Source organism: Diospyros lotus, chromosome 13 (genome assembly GCF_014633365.1).
Source record: "Diospyros lotus cultivar Yz01 chromosome 13, ASM1463336v1, whole genome shotgun sequence".
Lineage (NCBI taxonomy): Eukaryota > Viridiplantae > Streptophyta > Magnoliopsida > Ericales > Ebenaceae > Diospyros > Diospyros lotus.
This window is the reverse complement of record NC_068350.1, coordinates 39,990,906-40,009,170: the sequence shown is the minus strand read 5'-3', so window position 1 is coordinate 40,009,170 and position 18,265 is coordinate 39,990,906. Positions and strand designations below refer to the sequence as shown.

At 34.6% G+C, this 18,265-nt stretch overlaps 1 protein-coding gene across 15 annotated transcripts in view; it reads right to left on the bottom strand.

Moving 5' to 3' along the window:
- The window catches only part of LOC127788640 (uncharacterized), a 69,753-nt gene that overhangs the window by 11,854 nt on the left and 39,634 nt on the right, over positions 1-18,265 (bottom strand). Inside the window, exons 1-2 of one of the 15 annotated variants that reach the window (XM_052317173.1) lie at positions 11,276-11,472; positions 10,961-11,164 (exon numbers count right to left, since the gene is read on the bottom strand). The exons of 12 other annotated variants lie outside the window; for them this stretch is intronic. In XM_052317173.1, coding sequence (XP_052173133.1) covers positions 10,961-11,110 — 150 coding nt within the window. In that variant the 5' untranslated portion in view covers positions 11,111-11,164; positions 11,276-11,472. Of the gene's footprint in view, positions 1-10,960; positions 11,165-11,275; positions 11,473-18,265 lie in introns of those variants that run through there. 2 more of the 15 variants (XM_052317176.1, XM_052317174.1) reach the window with 2 other exon arrangements.

Sequence of the window (18,265 nt, the reverse complement as noted above, 5' to 3'; positions counted from 1 at the left end):
GCATACCTGTGGAACCTAACATCAAATTGCAGGAAAATTCTGGTGAACTTAGAAAGAAAGAGAGAACCATAGTTGGAGAAATTTTCCGTATATATTATTAAACTAAAAGACAATACACCTATATATACAAATATTAAACGGGCCATAGGCCATGGACCCTAACATAAAGCTAACCCTAGATGTAATATACAAACATAACAATTATCTTTATATACAACTTAACACTCCCGCTCAAACTAGAGCATATATATCATATGCATCAAGTTTGTTACAAATATACCCAATTCAAGGATCCCTGAGAGATTTAGTAAAGACATATGCTATTTGGTCATTTGAATTGACAAAATTTTTGGTAATATAGCCAGATAAAATCTTCTCTCAGATGAAGTGACAATTTATCTCGATATGTTTGGACCTCTCATGAAAGAATGGATTGGAGACAATATCTAACGCAACTTAATTATCGCAAATTAACCTCATATGTGATATCTCTCCAAACTTGAGCTCCTAAAGCAATTATTTTAACCAGATAAATTCGCACGTTGTCAAAGTCATAGCACGATATTCTACTTCTGCACTCAACCTTGCAACAACATCTTGCATTTTACTTTTCCAATATACCAAGTTTCCTCCAACCAGAATACAGTATCCTGAAGTAGATCGTCCATCAGATAGAGAACCTACCCAATCAGCATCAGAATATCTGACTCCTTGAATATGACCTCTGTTCTCATACAATAGTCATCTACCTGGAGCTCCCTTAATATACCTGAGAATTTGAACAACTGCATCCCCGTGGCTATCACAAGGAAACTGTAAAAACCTACTGCCAACATTGACTGAGAAAGAAATGTCAGGTCGAGTGATAGTGAAATAATTAAGTTTTCCAACCAACCAACAATATCTCTCAAGATCTGCAAGAGGCTCCCTTTGTCCTAGTAAAAGATTTACATTAAGGTCCATAGGAGAATCTATAATTTACAATCAAGCTTCTCGGTATCAGAGCTACTATACAAACCCTAAACTACCCTAGTTCCAGCCGCCGCCATTCGAGTCGACGCCAACTGCACTGTCGCACTCGCTTCCCATCATTGTCAACGGCCTGAGAAGACGAAGGGTTTCCTGCCAAATCTGAACCATCAACCTTCTGCCATCAGCCTTTCCAACCATCGATTGTTCTGATACCATGTGAACTTAGAGAGAGAGAGCCCTAGTTGGAGAAAATTTATGTATATTAAACTAAAAGATAGTACACCTACACATACAAATACTAAACGGGCCATGGGTCACGGGCCCTCACATAAAACTTACCCTAGGTATAATATACAAACATAACAATCATCTTATATACAACTCAACAATCCTAACGGTCAAGCAATGGATAAGGGAAGGTTCCAATGGTTGGTTGGCTAATATACCTCTCTCATATTAGCCCTAACATAGCTTTTGCTATTAGCCTAGTAAGCCAGTTCAGGGATAGCCCAACCGAGGAGCATATGCAGGCAGTAGGGAGGATTTTGAGCTATCTGAAAGGCAAAAGCTACACCAGGCTAGGGCATCTTGTTTAAAACAAGGGCAGAATTGAATATTAAAGGGTTTACAAACGTAGACTATGGAGGGTCACTAATTGATAAGAGATCTACAATCGGGTATTGTGGCAAGGTCTAATGCAGAGGCAGAATTTAGGGCTATGGCCCTTGGTTTGTGTGAGTTGTTGTGGCTACAGGTTGTCCTGGAGGATTTGAAGATCAAGATTCAAGGTCCCATTGAGCTATTTTGTGATAATCAGTCAACTACTAGTATTACTCATAATCTTGTTCAACATGATAGGACAAAACATATAGAAATAGACCAACACTTCATAAAAAAGAAGTTGGATGCGGGCCTAATTCACATTCCCTATGTGTCATCTGAAAATCAAGTGGTTGATATGCTAACTAAAGAGTTGGCTGCTAAAAGGTTTGAAGACCTAATAGACAAGCTGGGGTTTGAAAACCTAATAAGCAAGCTGAGAATGATAGACATTCATGTTAAAATGTTGTCTAGAGTATAGGTTAATAAGATCAGTTATAGCAGTGTATTTTGAGGGTCATTGAAGATTTTAGATAAAAGTTGTAACCCAAACTGTAATTAGTGATAGTTGGGGGGGTAAACTGTAAATATTTTTAAAGTCTTCATTAGGATATCTGCCCACTAATATAAATAGACGGCAAGGGGGTAGATTCTCTCATTCTATTGTACCGAGCGAAGATTCATTTAGAGAGAGAGGTTGGTGTTCAAGACAGCTTTATAATCTTGGAAAATGAGTGTTGGTTGTACTCGGAAATAGGAGAAATTACTCAAGTTGTTGTACTGATCATTCTTGATAATAAAGAAGGCTACTCTTGGTAGGTGTTTGAAGACTGGATGTAGGTTTGTCAAAGACATTCTGAACCAGGATATATCTTGCGCCAATTGTTTGGTTTGTGGCTTGATCATTTCTATTTCTGTTGTTCATGTTTTCTGTTCTTATATTTTCAATGCATCCGAGAGTGTTGGAGAACCTCGCCTAAGGGTATAATCTAATAATCCTTAGGTTAACAATTTGGTATCAGAGCCTCTCCTAGGATCAAAAACTGCTTTCTTGCAAGGTTTCTTTATATTTCTTGTTGATTTAATCTACCTACTGTCTTCAGTCATGGCTGCAACAAGATATGATGTAGAGAAATTCACTGGCCATAATGATTTTGGCCTTTGGAGGATTAAAATGAAAGCTTTACTAGGGAACTTAGGATTAAAATCAGCCTTAGAAGAGGAAGGAAAATTACCTGAAACCCTCTCGGCAAAACAAAAACAAGAAAGGTTAAAACAGAGAGGAAATAGATGAGAAGGCCTATAATACGTTGATTCTTAGCCTTGGTGATAAGGTTTTAAGAGAAGTATCCAAGATGACCACCGCCCTATCCCTATAGAATAGGTTAGAGACTCTATACCTAACCAAGACCCTTTCTACTCGATTGTTCTTGAAAACCCACTTCTTCTCATTTAGAATGGGAGAAGGTCAAAAATTGCATGACCATATTGATTATTTTACAAAGTTGTGTTTGGACCTAGAGAACATAGATATTAAGTATGATGATGAGGACAAGGCCCTCGTCCTCTTGCACTCTTTGTCTAAGACCTATGAGACCTTCGTTGACATACTAAAGCATGGTAGGGAAAACCTTTCATTAGATGATGTAATTGGAGCTTTAAACTCCAAGGAACTACAACAAAAGGTAGAGGTCAAGAGTTCTCCAGGAGATGCCCTAGCAGCTAGGTCTAGGCCAGAAAAGGGGGATCAAAGAAATAGGGGTAGGGGAAGATCTAAGTCTAGAAATAGTAGGAGATCTATTAGGTGTTTCTTGTGCCATGAAGAGGGTGATATTAAGAGGAATTGCCAAATAAGAAAAAGGAATTACAAGGAAAATATAGACCCGAATGTTCTAGCACCATGAGTGAATTCGGCTATGATAGTTCAGGAGTTCTATAGTTTTTTTTCTTTCTAGGCATGCAATAAAAGTAGCACAAGGCCTAGGTTTAGAATGTTCTTATCATAGGTAATACGTATTTTCATATAGAGTCATGGTGGAGGGGTGGAATAGGTTTTTTGGCTAGGCAACAATTAAGGTCAAGGGAATTGGAGATGGGAGAATAGGATGCATGGTGGAGCTGTTCCAGATTATTAGAAGCTGTAAAATATGTCCCTGTTTTAATAGAAAGCCTAATGTCCTTAGGAATAATTAGATAATGAGAATTGGAGTCCTAAGAGTTGCTAGGATCTCTTAGAGAGATGGAAGCAACCCTCAATCATAGAGGTTATGTGGTGCATGCTTGCAGGTTCTGTGGATAAGCTGCAACCACTAAGGATAGCCCATGATAAGTTAGGTTAGGGCATTTCTTGAGGATGGCTCACAATGGTGAGCAAGGACAAGGAAAGGTACCTAAGACTAGGGATATTAGGGGAGGGGAAAATTTGCAGGTGTATAGGAATAATGGCCATGTAGTTTTGACTAGGTCTCCAAATGTAGAAGTCTCCAAAATCAGTAAATCCCATTAGAAATCAGTTTTCTAGGATGTTTTGGGAACCTATCTAGGCCTTGTCTCATGGTGGAGCTAGGTGAAGTGTACCTAGTGAATATGGTGTGTCCCTAAGGAATTCCCAAGCATATATGAGCTTGCTGGATTTGAATTTAAGCTTGCTGGAAATTGCTTCTGGTGTGAAGGGTTAGGTGTTGTGGAGTTGTGTAATAGGTATGCCTAGGTCTTACATAAGCTAGGGTTCTTACCTATGTGGGAAAACTCTACCAATAGGACATGAAATTAGCTGATGCTAAGGGCAGGGGATGAAATCTGGGATGCTGTGTAAAGAAAACCAGCAAGGAGAATACTTTGGAAATTTCCTAAACTAACCTATGAACCAAGGTATAGCAATAGAGAAATCTGAAAAAAAATTGGTCATATTGATTGTGTAAGTTTGGGCCAGATTGTGAGAGGGAGGAAGCTAGTATAGCTTTGGCTCTTGCATTGAGGGTCCTTGTGAACAGTGAGGGGAAATGGTGTGTGCAAGTGTGTCCTTGTATGGTGTAGCCATTATTGATCAAAAGTCTATATTAAGCAAGGAAAGGGAAGGAGAATCATCTTGCAGGAAATGAGCAAGGGAATAGAAGGTTTAGAGTGCTGCCTAGGATGGGTAGTGATAGGTCTTAAGTTAGGTTCCAGTGAGGTATGGAAATTTGGGTTTATAAGATGCTTATGCACTGTCTTGAGTGCTAAGGATAGGTTGGAATATAGAGCCCCTTGTATAAGAAGAGGTGATACACTCTAGTCCAAATGAAAGGCATGGAGCCATGTAAATTTGGGGAGAATCTTGGACTTAGGTGGAAGATCCCTTAGGTTAAATGGGTGGAGTGTTGTGTAAGTGTCTATTTGTAAGTTAAGGAAATGCTGGGGATGGGAAAGCCTAGGGAGAAAGGTTAGGCAAAAGGCCATTAGGTATATCAGCTCATAAAGGCTTAACTTTGGATCAAATAGGTGTCTCAAACAGCTAATTATCCATAAGGGAACTAAGGGAGAAGTGATCTTATAGAGTAGCCCAAGGGAATATAGGCAAGAGGATTCCCTAGGTAAAATATAAGATTGTGATAGTCCAAGGGGTAAATTGAGTACATGGGGTAGCTGTGTCAATTTCAATGGTATGCCTAGGAAAAGTAAGGCAGCTTCATTGATAGTTATCCAATGGGAATCTCAAGGCAGCTTCATTGATAGTACATGGCTTAACTTTGCTGAGGTGGCAGTTCAGTGTTTGAGATTGTTGGAAGGAGGAGAAGCTAGAAAGATAAGGCATAGAGGTTGGAATAGGAATAGGACAGCTCATGGCAGCCTAGGAGTACCCAAATCTTAAGGATACCTTTGTTAAGCTGAAAATAGAGGTCGAGCAGTGTTTTGGGTTTTTTGAAGCAAACATAAGAAGGGAAGACAGTGGTAAAGCCTAAAAGACCGGTTTTGGGAAGCTAGGAGTAAGTCTAGCAATGTTAAGGCCAATCCAGGTATGGTGCACTGGTGATGTGATGCTGTGTAAAAGTTTGGACTCTTTGGGATCAATGAGTAACATCATGTATGGATTTGGTTTATGGTGGAGTGTGACTAGCTGGAAATTATGCATTTAGGGTGTATATGTTGCATTTTGTATGCAGCAGGAACCCTAAAATATAGTTTAGGTAGGAGGAGTTGAAACAGCCAATGGGCAGTCCATTTGGCTTAGTCTTTAGTCCCACCATGGAGTATATCAATCATATTGATGTTAGGAAAAGTTATTCATTAGGAAATCCCTTGAGGAGGATAATATCTAATGAGAGTTGCAGGTTTAGTTATTGCAACTGAAATTTATCCAAAAGGTGGTCCATTGTTATGTTTTCAGCATTGATTTGATATTCTTAATGTTTGTTTTGTGTTTGAGTGATCAGGTGCAGCAAGAAAATCCTATGAGAGCAGGTCAAGTTCATCTATTGGAAGGCCAAGGTTTTGATGGATGAAGGTTGAAGTATACTCAAGACAATGGTGGAGATTTGTTAAAATGCTGTCTAGAGTATAGGTTAATAAGATCAGTTATAGTAGTGTATTTTGAGGGTCATTGAAAATTTTAGATAGAAATTGTAACCCAAACTGTAACTAGTGATAGCTGGGGGGTTTAAACTGTAAATATTTTTAAAGTCTTCATTGGGATATCCACCCACTATTATAAATAGAGGGCAAGGGAGTAGATTCTCTCATTCTATTGTACCGAGCGGACATTCATTTAGAGAGAGAAACTGGTGTTCAAGACAGCTTTATAATCTTGGAGAATGAGTGTTGGTTGTACTCGGAAATAGGAGAAATTACTCAATTCTTGATAATAAAAAAGGCTGCTCTTGGTGGGTGTTTGAAGATTGGATGTAGGTTTGCCAAAGGCATTCCGAACCAGGATATATCTTGCGCCTATTGTTTGGTTTGTGGCTTGATCATTTCTGTTTCTGTTGTTCATGTTTTATGTGCTTATATTTTCATTGCATCCGAGAGTGTTGGAGAGGGTTTATGAGAGGGTTTTCTCGCCTAAGGGTATAATCTAATAATCCTAAGGTTAACAATTCATTCACCAGCTTAAAGGAGAGTGTTGGTTCTTGAAGGAATATCAAGAAAGAATTATATGCTGGTCAAAGAAATCTGATTTAGAAGTTTTCAAATTTGAAATAGAATATTTCCTAATTCAGACTTAGGAAACTTTCCTAAGAATGTATATATGTATCTTTTCCTTTCTTGTATGATGTTAGTTTCCTTATGTTGTCTCTTTTCCTCTATAAGAGGACATGTGCATGTACATACGGGCTTAAGGAAGAATCATTCCGATTTATACATTATGTTTTCTACCCTCAATTTAAAACCCAAGATACTGCAATACCACATTCTTCATGGCAGAGATAACAACGTAACGCAAATATATCATAAGTGGATGGCACATTGTCAATGACCAGCCATGTGCTATGCTAAATCAAAATCACAAAAACAAGCCAAAATTGCTTAACATTTGTCTTGGCAATTACATGCATTAAAGAGAAGAGGCAGACACATCAGATTAGAGTTATAAGAAAAGAGAACTAAATAGGGCCCAGATGTTAGGCTTGCCATTTTTAGTTTTCGATGTTCATTTTCACTATTTTAACAAGGAAAACTGAAAATGATGTTTGGTTCCTCATTTTCATTTTTTATTTTCAAAATTTTGTGAACTTTTCAAAATTAAAACTCCAAAAAGGCCAAGCTTCTCAACTCATTCGCTAGGGATTTGGATCACAGAAAGTGATTCACGTAGGAAAGAGTCCAGCAATATCCAAAGGTTATCACTCAGGTTTGAAATTTCGCCCTCATTGGTCAGAGGAGTTGGAGTTTATGGAAGAGGAGAGAGAACCTGCTGTTGAGGACCTACTTGTTGACAATGACAAGATGAAGAAGATGGTAACCTGATTTGATTTTTCTTTTCAGCTTCGCAAAAATTTATTTGTGTTTTATGTTTTGTAATCTTTTTTTTCTCTCTCTAATCCACTCTTCTATTTAAGGTTTTGTATGATTTGAGATACGATTGAGGTCTAAATATCTGTCTGTCTATGACATTATGCTATGTTTCATATATCCAGGGAAATGATGGAAATCATTTTGCACTGAAAAAAATAGCAAACTTCAGCAGCTTTCTTTTCCATTTTTCTCTTTAGAACTTACCTATGTTATTTTTTCAATATAGCTGGTGAGGTGGTCATGGTGAAGGTCTTGAACAGAGAATGCAACAAGACAATTGAGGAAACTGATCTGGCACGGTTGTGACTTGCCAGAGGAGTCGCCGGAAACCTCCAGCATCTCCTCTGGTTGCCAGCGATGATAGGGGTAGGATAGAAAAAAAAAACTAAAAAAAAATCAACACAAAACTGAAAATAAACACAAAGTTGTCAGACATGTCAGTTTTCATTTCTTTAAATGAAAACCATAACTGAACATAGAAAATTAAAATTGAAAACAAAAAACCTAAAACTTCTGTCAAATGGCCCATTAATATGTAACAGTTTCTATATATAGCCTTTAAGGTGATACTTAGCATCAAAAAAGGATAAAAGACAAGATTTGCACTTGGGTAGTGTTGAGAGTAAAAATAATAATATAAAAGATAAAGTTAACCCTCTGTCTACTAACTTAAGCTTTTAGATGAAATGGTTGATGGTATTTGCAGATTTGGAAAAAGCCAAAGAGAGTAACTAAAGAAGTCTCGTGGAAGGTGTTGGTGAAGAAAGGAGTTTGAATTGCTTGTTTACAAGTTCTTATTGACATGTATTGTCAAGTAGAAACATGTCCAAGGACTCGTGGATGAGATATTAAGACTTTCCCAATTACAGTTGGATTATATCAAGGATGTCCTGTGTTAGTATCTACTTACTGTTAATATGGGCAAACACACAAAACACATCCGACAAAAAGTGCTTTGGTGTATGTTATTTGCAAATGATATTGTCTTGATAGATGAGACAAAAGACACTGTGAACAATAAACTTGAATTAAGGAGAAACACCTTAGAATCTAAAAGTTTTAAACTAAGTAGGTCAAAACTAAGCATGAAATGTAAATTCAGTAAAAATATGAGAGTGGATGATGTTGTGAAATTTGGAGATTGAGCTATTCCAGAAAATATCAATTATGATATCTTGGATTAATTGTTCCAAAAAGGGGGAGTAAAACAGGATGGTTAAAGTGGAAAAATGTGTCCAACATTATATGCAATAGTTAAATTCTTTTAAAGTTAATTTTGCCAGGTGACTATAAGACTATCATTGTTGTATGGATCAGAATGTCAGACAATTAAGCACCGACATATACAAAATATGAGTATAACTAAGATGAAATTGACGTTGTGGATGTGGAATCAAACAAAAAAAGACCAAATAAGAAACAAGATCATATCTAATAAGGTTAGAATCGCTCCTACTGAAGATAAGATGATGGAATCATGATTAAGATGGTTTGAAACAAATGAGAAGAAGACCAATACAAGCACCTATGAGACGAGTGGATGAAAAGAAGGTAATTTATAGCAAAAGAGTGAGAAGAAGACCAATGAAAACTTAGTGGGAACCTCATGGAAATGGCATTGGATCTAATGGCCTTACAAAATATATGGGTATGGATAAAGATGATTGGAAATCTATAATTCATATAGCAACCCCACCTAGTGGGATTAAGGCTTGTTATTATTGTTGTTGTTGTAGGCACATAGCAACTCCGGATATGTCTAGGCATAAGTGATAGCTCACTCCAAGACTATATTAAAAGTGGATGAAAAATTGGTGATAACTAGCCACGTGTTGCACTAATTAAAATAATGAAAACCCAGGCACATTCACTATCAAACCGCATTTAAAAAAATAAATAAATAACCGGCAATAATTATTTTTTGTCATTTTTCATTATGGCTCGAGAGGGAAAACTTTGGTAACAACAATAAGGTTGTTCCTCTGTGACTCAAAGATCATGGACTCAAGTCGCAGAAACCACCTCTTTGCAAAGCAAGGGTAAGGCTGTGAATGAAAGAGATTTCCCTTATCCTTTGCAAAGCAAGGAACCTCACGCACTTGGGACAATCTTTTTTATCATTATTGCATGAATTCAGTTAAGAAGAAAAGATCATTCATCTGGCCAGTAATAGCAAAAGTGAGAACCAATTAAAAATATAACTATTTCAGTATTTTGGTTTACAGTTTTTAAATAAAGAAGGCTAGAACAAAAGATAAATTTACACCAAGATAAATCAAGCATGCTGCAATGCCACACTCTTCCTGGAGGAAGGCACAGCTTACTCCAAAACTACATCACAAATGGATGGCACTTTGTTGATGATTAGCCAATTACTACAGTAGATCAAGTAACATAAGACATACAACAAAGTCACACCCAACCAACATCAGAAAATCCACAATACCTAACTAGGTTGTTTAATTTGTCCATATTGCTTACATTAACAAAGAGACGAGTGGATTCATCTGGTCACTAAAATAGGAAAAGTGAGAGCAAGTTATGTACATAACCACTTGTGTTTATATTCTTTAAGGCAACCCTTGGCCTTGGTAAACATGGGATAAATTTACACTCAAGTAAAGCTGGACATACTGCAATCAATGCCACACTATTCATGAATAAGTGACAGCTCACTCCAAATCTACATAACAAGTGGATAACACATTGCTGATGAACTAGCCACATCCCATAAACATAGCATTCACTCTCAACTCACTTTAAAATAAATAAATAAAAATGCAGAACTTCATAGTTTTGTTATGCATTAAGCTAAGGGAAGAAAAGATTCATCAGGTCACTACCACAGGAAAAGTGAGACTAATTAAATAAGTACTGGTTTGTTTTTGTTGTCCTTAAGGTGATACTTAGCATAACAAAGAAAAAACATCCAATAAACAAACAGTCAGGTAAAGCCGGACATTGCAGCATCTTGTTCTTCATTGGAGAAGTGATAACAGAGCTATAAACGCAGTTCCGATTAAGAACATCACTACAAAAGGGCATGTACCCAGTCATTCCCAATTACCAGTTAGGATTTTGATTTCAAGATTATATGTCATCAGTACTATTTGCATATCAGAAACACACTATAAAGTGCAAATGTAAAATGCAAAACTAGATCTTATTCATCGAACGCTCAAAATCTAACGAAAACATGGCTACCAGTTTTGACCACATTAGATACAAAATCCAGAAATGAAACGCAATGAGTCGATTCCATGTGCTAGACGATCCAAATTGAGCTCACGACTAATCAATTAAAATTCACCCAAACAGCAATCAAACAGAAACGCATCTCAATTTTCAATTCAGCAATAAAACATAGACCTAATTACAGGAAAATCAATCAGAGCACCTTCTGGAGCTGATTGTAGCTAACATCGTCGCGATTCTTCGACCAGAACCCATTGGCCGAAACTGATCCATTCGAACAAGACAAGGAGTAAAAGGCCGAGGCACCATCGATGAACTGGTGATCAATTCTCTGCGCTGCTAATCCCGGCATCTTCAAACTCTCATTGATTCTTTATTCGTCACCTCTCCATTACCCCTCCCCCCCCTGCGAATTCGACCGTAGGATACAGATCAAAAATCGATCGGTTCCACAAATTCCATAACACATCTAATCGCAACCAACCTATTCCTGTACGGATCAGAAAAAAAGCGATACCTCGCGATAATCCGTCGGCCGAACGGTCAGACCTCGATTCTAATTCGATTTCGAACGATCGGAGGAAATAGGAGACCTTTTAGCGAGACGGGGATGAGAGATATATAGGCATGGTTAGAGAGAGAAAGGGTTTCGGTGATGAGATTTGAGAGAGGGGGAGAGAAGAAGAGAAGAGAGAGAGAGATTTGAGGCTTTGAGGCTTCGAGAGCTTAAAAAGGGTGCCTTGCCCGGTTAAAAGCAGGAGGCGCTGTTGTTACTGTTACATCTCCATTTACGGGCCGAGGCCTAACATATTTATTTATTTCTTCATATCTATATCTATATAGATATATATACATATTTACAGGCCATTTATCATATCTAACATTTTGACACTAATGATAATAAAAATTATAATCTTCACCTTTATCACAATCTTATTGTTATGAATGATATCATTTTTTATTTTGTCGTTACTTGTATAGTTATACATTTATCGTATTATTTTTATGTTGTTTGGATGATAGAGTCCATTACAACATTTATCAATTTTCTACAAATTCAATTTTTATTCTTTAATATAGACTCTATCGATTAAGTTAAAGTTTGATAATGAGTAAAAATTAGGATTAAGAGCTTTTATAACTTGCATATGAAATAGTTTGAACGTGATTTCTTTTAAAGACTCTATTTTAAACATTATTGAGCATAATTAGTAAATAATAGCAAGGGTTCAAATCACGCTAGTCGAGCCTTATTTATTAATTATCGAGATACAGGATCCATCCATGTGATGGATCTAGATGTTTTTCAAATAGCATTAATGTCAATTTATCAAGATTGAGTCAAATGTCGATGTCTTGTTATTCAAATTAGTCATGTATTGTCTTATAATTTTTATTTTTCTTAAGTTCAACTTGGACAAAGGGATTTCAACTAAGATTTTACACAATACAATTTAGACCCAAATTCAAATTATTCTTACAATGCTATATATTTTAGAGTAAAATGTTAAATTGATCATTGTATTTTATATAAATTAAATAAATTATCATGTTTTTAAACTTTATGAGACGTTAACCATTATGACAGATGTCATTAAATGGTCGTTTAATTTCATTATTATTATGAATTGTCAAATTGTCCACTATACTTTGATGTAGAGCCAAATTAGTTGTTATGTTTTAAAAATTGTCAAATAATATATTATACTTTGAGACATTAAGTCAATGAAGTGAGTCATTATAATATATGTCATATCGACGTTATTCAAAGCCATTTTAATTTCCAATACCATGATTATTAACATTTAGAATGTGATTTTAAATGTAATTTTTAAATTAATATCTTGATTTAAGACATAGACAGTGTTGTAAATAAAAATAAAATGCTATATAGTGGCGTCAAAATAACATAAACTATAACAACAAATAGTATATCAAGTATAAAAATATAATGATTTGTTTGACCATTTTTAAAGTAAAGTGACAAATTGATACCTTATCTTAATAAAATTAAATGGTTGTCCAATAACATTAAGACGATATCTATTATGATAATTAACATGATTTTAAATATGAAAATACAACAATTTATTTAATATGTGTTAACATACAATGATCATTTTAGCACTTCACCCTATACTTAAACAATAGATTTTGAATTTGAAATTCTAAAATAATAAATTATATAATCAAATAACTCTATTCAAAAGTTAGGGTCAAATATATATAATTTATTCTAAAATAATAAATTATATATATTAATGTATGTATATATTATATTATTTATTTATTTTTATTTTTATTATATTCTTAAACTATGTTAAATTTATTATCCTCAATAAATTTGTAGAGGTGTGCAATTTGTCAAGTCAATTATACACCTTAATAAATTTGTCGAGAATGATAAATAAATATAATTTAAAGGTATAATTAAAATAATAAAAAGTTCACGAGTGTAGTTGATTTAAAATATATAATTTAATAATGTAATTAAAATAATAAAAAATAAAGTGTTTAAATGAAAAAATATATAAATACAAGAGGTAAAATAAGTATTTTGTCATATATGTTGAAATTTATATTAAATAAAAATAAAAATAATTTACTGAACCGATTTAGACGACATCCTGTCGGTCCAATTTGATCTTCCATTTTTAAATTAAAAATTTGTTGATCTGATCCAATCTATATGTACACTATGATGCATGCATGTATGTATGTATGTATGCTAAATGCATGAATAGTTTGAATCCATGAACATGGACTCCAATATGAAGTTTGTTAATGTTAATGATGTGGCCATCTTGTTTGCTAAGGAAAACATGATGTTGTCATGATGTTGACATGTTCTGGCGTTCACATAACATCTACTGAATATGTTGACATGTTCTGGCATTCACATGACATTTACTTATGAAGGAAAATCACATCCGGGCCAAGAAAAAAATCCAGTGATCAGATGATTGTAAGTTAAAATTTACATTAATAGATTATAAATTTGATTATTTGTTCTACGCAATGAAATAAAGTCTATATTCACGATTTATCTCATTTACCAAAATCAATGGTACGAATAATGGGGGACCATGTAAGAGTGATAATAAAAAAAAAAAAAATCACACATTGTCGTTGTTCCTCCCTGACTAAAAGAGGACGATCGAAGGCGAGATGCAGGCTTCGGTGATGGGTCCGTCCAAGAGGCAATTAGTACCTGCAAGCACTCAAATGGTCGAGTGAGTAAAAGAGTAAAGAGATTGAGTGTATTAATAGGTCAGAGATTAAAACATATATTGGCTCTAAAAAGAGCTGATTGATATAGAATGGGGAGATATTCTTCTGCATACATGCGTTGTGTGTTTGTAAGTGATGGATTGACTATCTGGCACTCGTGGAGGTTCTTAAGTAGTAGCATGGTAGTGACGAGACTCTCATTAATGTGGATGACATCTACCATTAATGAATAAATGATCAGAGACTACTGCGGGGATATCCAGTGGAATTGTAATGATACCATGGCAGGTTGGCGTTGGGTCCAGAGGGAGGGCCAAGATTGGGCCTGAGAAGAGGGTCGAGATTGGGCCTAAGGAGAGAGCTGAGATTAGGCTAGACGGTCTAGTCATATATACACGTGTCAAATCAATAATAAATTTAAAAATAAATATGTAAAATAAAAAAGGATAAGGAAATTATTTAGTTACTTTTATGTTTTTAAATTAAAAAATAAAATTAAACATAAAATTCAAACGAGCCCTTAGTAGTAAAAGGTCCAATTAACACTTTTTTTGTCTTAACATGTATAAAACTATGATTAGGTGATGGCATTTTAGATATTTTAAAAATTATCAAACTCATATATATATATTTTTAAATTTTAAATATTACTTATTTAATATTTATAATTTACACATATTAACTACATAAACGTATAGTTACCATTGAGCATGTAATAAATATATCATTGAACACATGATTAGTGACCATTTATTTGATCAAAAAAATAAAAATGTATATATCACAAATTAGTGCACACGTACATACACACACTTATCCATTTATATACAAAGATTATGGGTCATTGATTGGAACAAGGAGAACGGGGATTGATGAGTTGTTTATAGGTTATTAGTTAGAGCAATGAGAAAAATAAATGGTAGGTCGAAAAAAAAAAAAAACAAAAGAATGGTGAGTTGGTCATGGATAGCCAGTCAGAGCAAAGAGAACAGGAAATGATGAATCAGTTGTCGGTTGTCAATCAAAGCAAATGGAAGGGAAATAATGAGTCTATTGCAAGTCGTTAGTTGAATAAAAGGAAGTGCGAGTCTATTACAATTCATATGTCAAGGAAGAGTTGGGATTAGTCAAGATGATAAGAGCCAATGAAAGACTCAGTTCTTCGGTTCAAGTTGATGGGGGATGAGAGCAAATACGATATCCAAAAAGAAAGGCGAAACGAATGATTGATTCAGTTGATTTTTCTTTTGTTGTTCATTTATTATATTTTTCTTATTTCTAATTTATCTCACGTGTAATTTATATATTATTTTAAATTATGTTAGATAATTAATTAAGTGCAAATTATAAAAATTAAGTATTTAATGAGTCATATTTAAAGTTTAAAAGGTGATAAACTTTTTATATAAAATTTATGAGAAAAAAATATGGATTTAGCCTATATTGATATATAAGACAAAATAAGTGAATAGCAAGTAACATTATAACTTTTTGAGCGTATTATAATTTAAGATTATGGGAATATAAAATTTTTTTATATCACAATCACTATCATATATTACATAATATCTCAAAAATCCTAATTTTCACATTCTCAGCTTAACAAACCCAATAATCGAATAACTAAGATAGGTGTTAAAATTTCAAATGCGGAAGCTAGATCGAATCTGATATAGTTCGCAATCATATTGCTTTATTTATCATAAAATTGTTCAAGACGTCTACAAAATATATTACATGAACATTATCTCTCACAAGTGATAACTGAACGCCTTAAACATATCCAAACATACATAAGTTCACACATAATTAAAAATATGTTAAACATGCTACAGACAGCAAATTAAACTTATTTTTCAACTACCTCATTTCCTTTAGAGCCGCTTGTCGAACCTGGAACGTTTGAATATTCAAGGGACATAGTCCAATTAGAAGATGAATCTTCTAGTGAAAAACTCCAAAATAACAGTTTATATCAATGTATGATAAAGTATAAAATGTATGAGGAAAATAACGAGAACTATTCCAAAGTGCCCCGTGAACATGTTAGCCTCTTCCAATGAGAGCTTTCTCAATGGCGCACGCATAGCACCTCTCGAGAGGTCCCTAACCATGTCACCTTAGCCCGACCTCATAGAACTCATGCAAGTATCACATCCGTTGTCCCATAGGCTCACGATCTTTCCCATGAGAGCTTTCTCCATGGCGCATGCATAGCGCCTCTCGGGGGATATCCAACTTTTGCCCTCGGCCAATAACAAATAGATACAACAATATGACCACACAAATTTTATAAATACAATAATTAAAAAACCAGTAGCATATATTTAAAAAAAAATATACATTTCATATATGCAACATGATTTCATGTAAAAAAATAACAAGAGTTTATGTACAAGAACTTCACAAAACACATCTCATGCAATAAAAGTCTTTTATAAGAGAATAAAAAATAGGATTTAGAGTATATGAGTCTCATCTTGTTGGTTTATCTCTTGGACGGTATGATTTCACTGCAAACGGCTTAGGTTTCTGGAGAAAACACGCGTTTTGGTAAACCTAACCTTAAATATTTTTACATAGGGTTGAGGGGCATTAAAGTGGGGACGAAAATGGAAAAGTTGAAGAAAAATGAGCCCCTCACGCACCCTGGAAATGTGGGCCACGCGCCTTCAGTGCAGCCACTTTCCGGCAGGTGTAACTTATGCGCGGCCCAGCAGTTTCAGATAGCTTCGCCTCGTTTTCATATTTCGGCCATAACTTCCTCATTTGAACTCCGATTCGACCTTCGTTTGAACCTATGCGACCCTCTCTTCCCCCTCTACAGGATTATCAAAAAAAATGGACTTACCTCGTTTTTTTTTCTAACTAATTTTGGAGAATTCTGGCAAAAACCCGTAACTCCGACAAGGCTTACTCTTCGTCGCTTCTCCGTCGCTTTCTTGCAAAACTTCCTCCCCTCTCTCTAGAGCAAACTCCTCCACTTAAAATGCCTCAACTCTCAAACTTCGTTGGAATAATTTGAGATCAACTCGTGGTCTCTATTTATAGATTTCTTAAACTAATCATATCATGCCACTTGTCACAAGCTTAGCCATGGACTTCAAATGAAACCTATAATTGAATGGCTTTTCAAATTCAAAGGTAGAATGAATTTAATTTTGAAATCCAATATAATACCCCAAACTTCTTCCAAATGACATTTTAGCCCTTATTTCAAGTTTTCAACTTTAATATTTTATCACATGAACTCCTAATTTCATCCTTATTTCATTTGGATAATTTCTCTAATTAAAATTATACCCTCAAACATCAAATTTATCAAGATACTTAAAATCTCAAAATTAATAACTCAAAATTACTCGATATGTACGATTTTGGGGAAGCTCTTACCATCATTCGGTCTTTTTAGGCTACTATTTAGCTTAACCAAAAATTGTCTTTTATTTTATTTCTTTCAGAGTCATAAATCTCACATTGGGACGCTCGTCAAAGATATACCTTTGTCCTTAGGTATCTAAGCTCCAGGGCATTCCCTGCAACTGATTCGGTCACTTGTTGTCATTTCAAGCATATTTTTTGGTATTTTAATCTCACTTAAAATACATGGCAACTTCACAAAAATATAGGGTATTACATCAGATATAGTCAAATAGTTGAAACACGATAAATTGATATTTATATCAATAGATCATGTGTTTGATTCCTTATCATATATAGTGAGATAAAGTTTCCACTTGTGATTTATCTTTTCTGTCAAAATCCATAACACGAGCAGCAAAGAACAGCGCAAGGGCGATAATTCTAAAAAAAAATCACATATTACTATATATACACGTGTTAAATAAATAATAATTTTGAAAATAAATATGTAAAATAAAAAAGGAAATTATCTAGTTACTTTTATGTTTTTAAATTGAAAATTAAAATTAAACATAAAAATCAAGTAGTAAAAGGACCAATTAACACTTTTTTATCTTAATATGTATAAAACTAGGATTGAGTGATGGCATTTTAGATATTTTAAAAATGACCAAACCCATATATTTTTTTTTAAATTTTAAATCTAACTTATTAAATATTTAATATTTATAATTGTCGACGTTCAAAATCAGTCGACTGTGATTCGTAGGCTCGCAATGAGAAAATGAGACCAAATGTAAGGAGAAATAACTAAGTAAAAGCAAAGACAAGGAAATTTTGCGTGGTTCAGTCAAAACTATGCCTACTCTATGACTGTTCTCTGGATATTCCGACAGAGTAATAATATGTAATT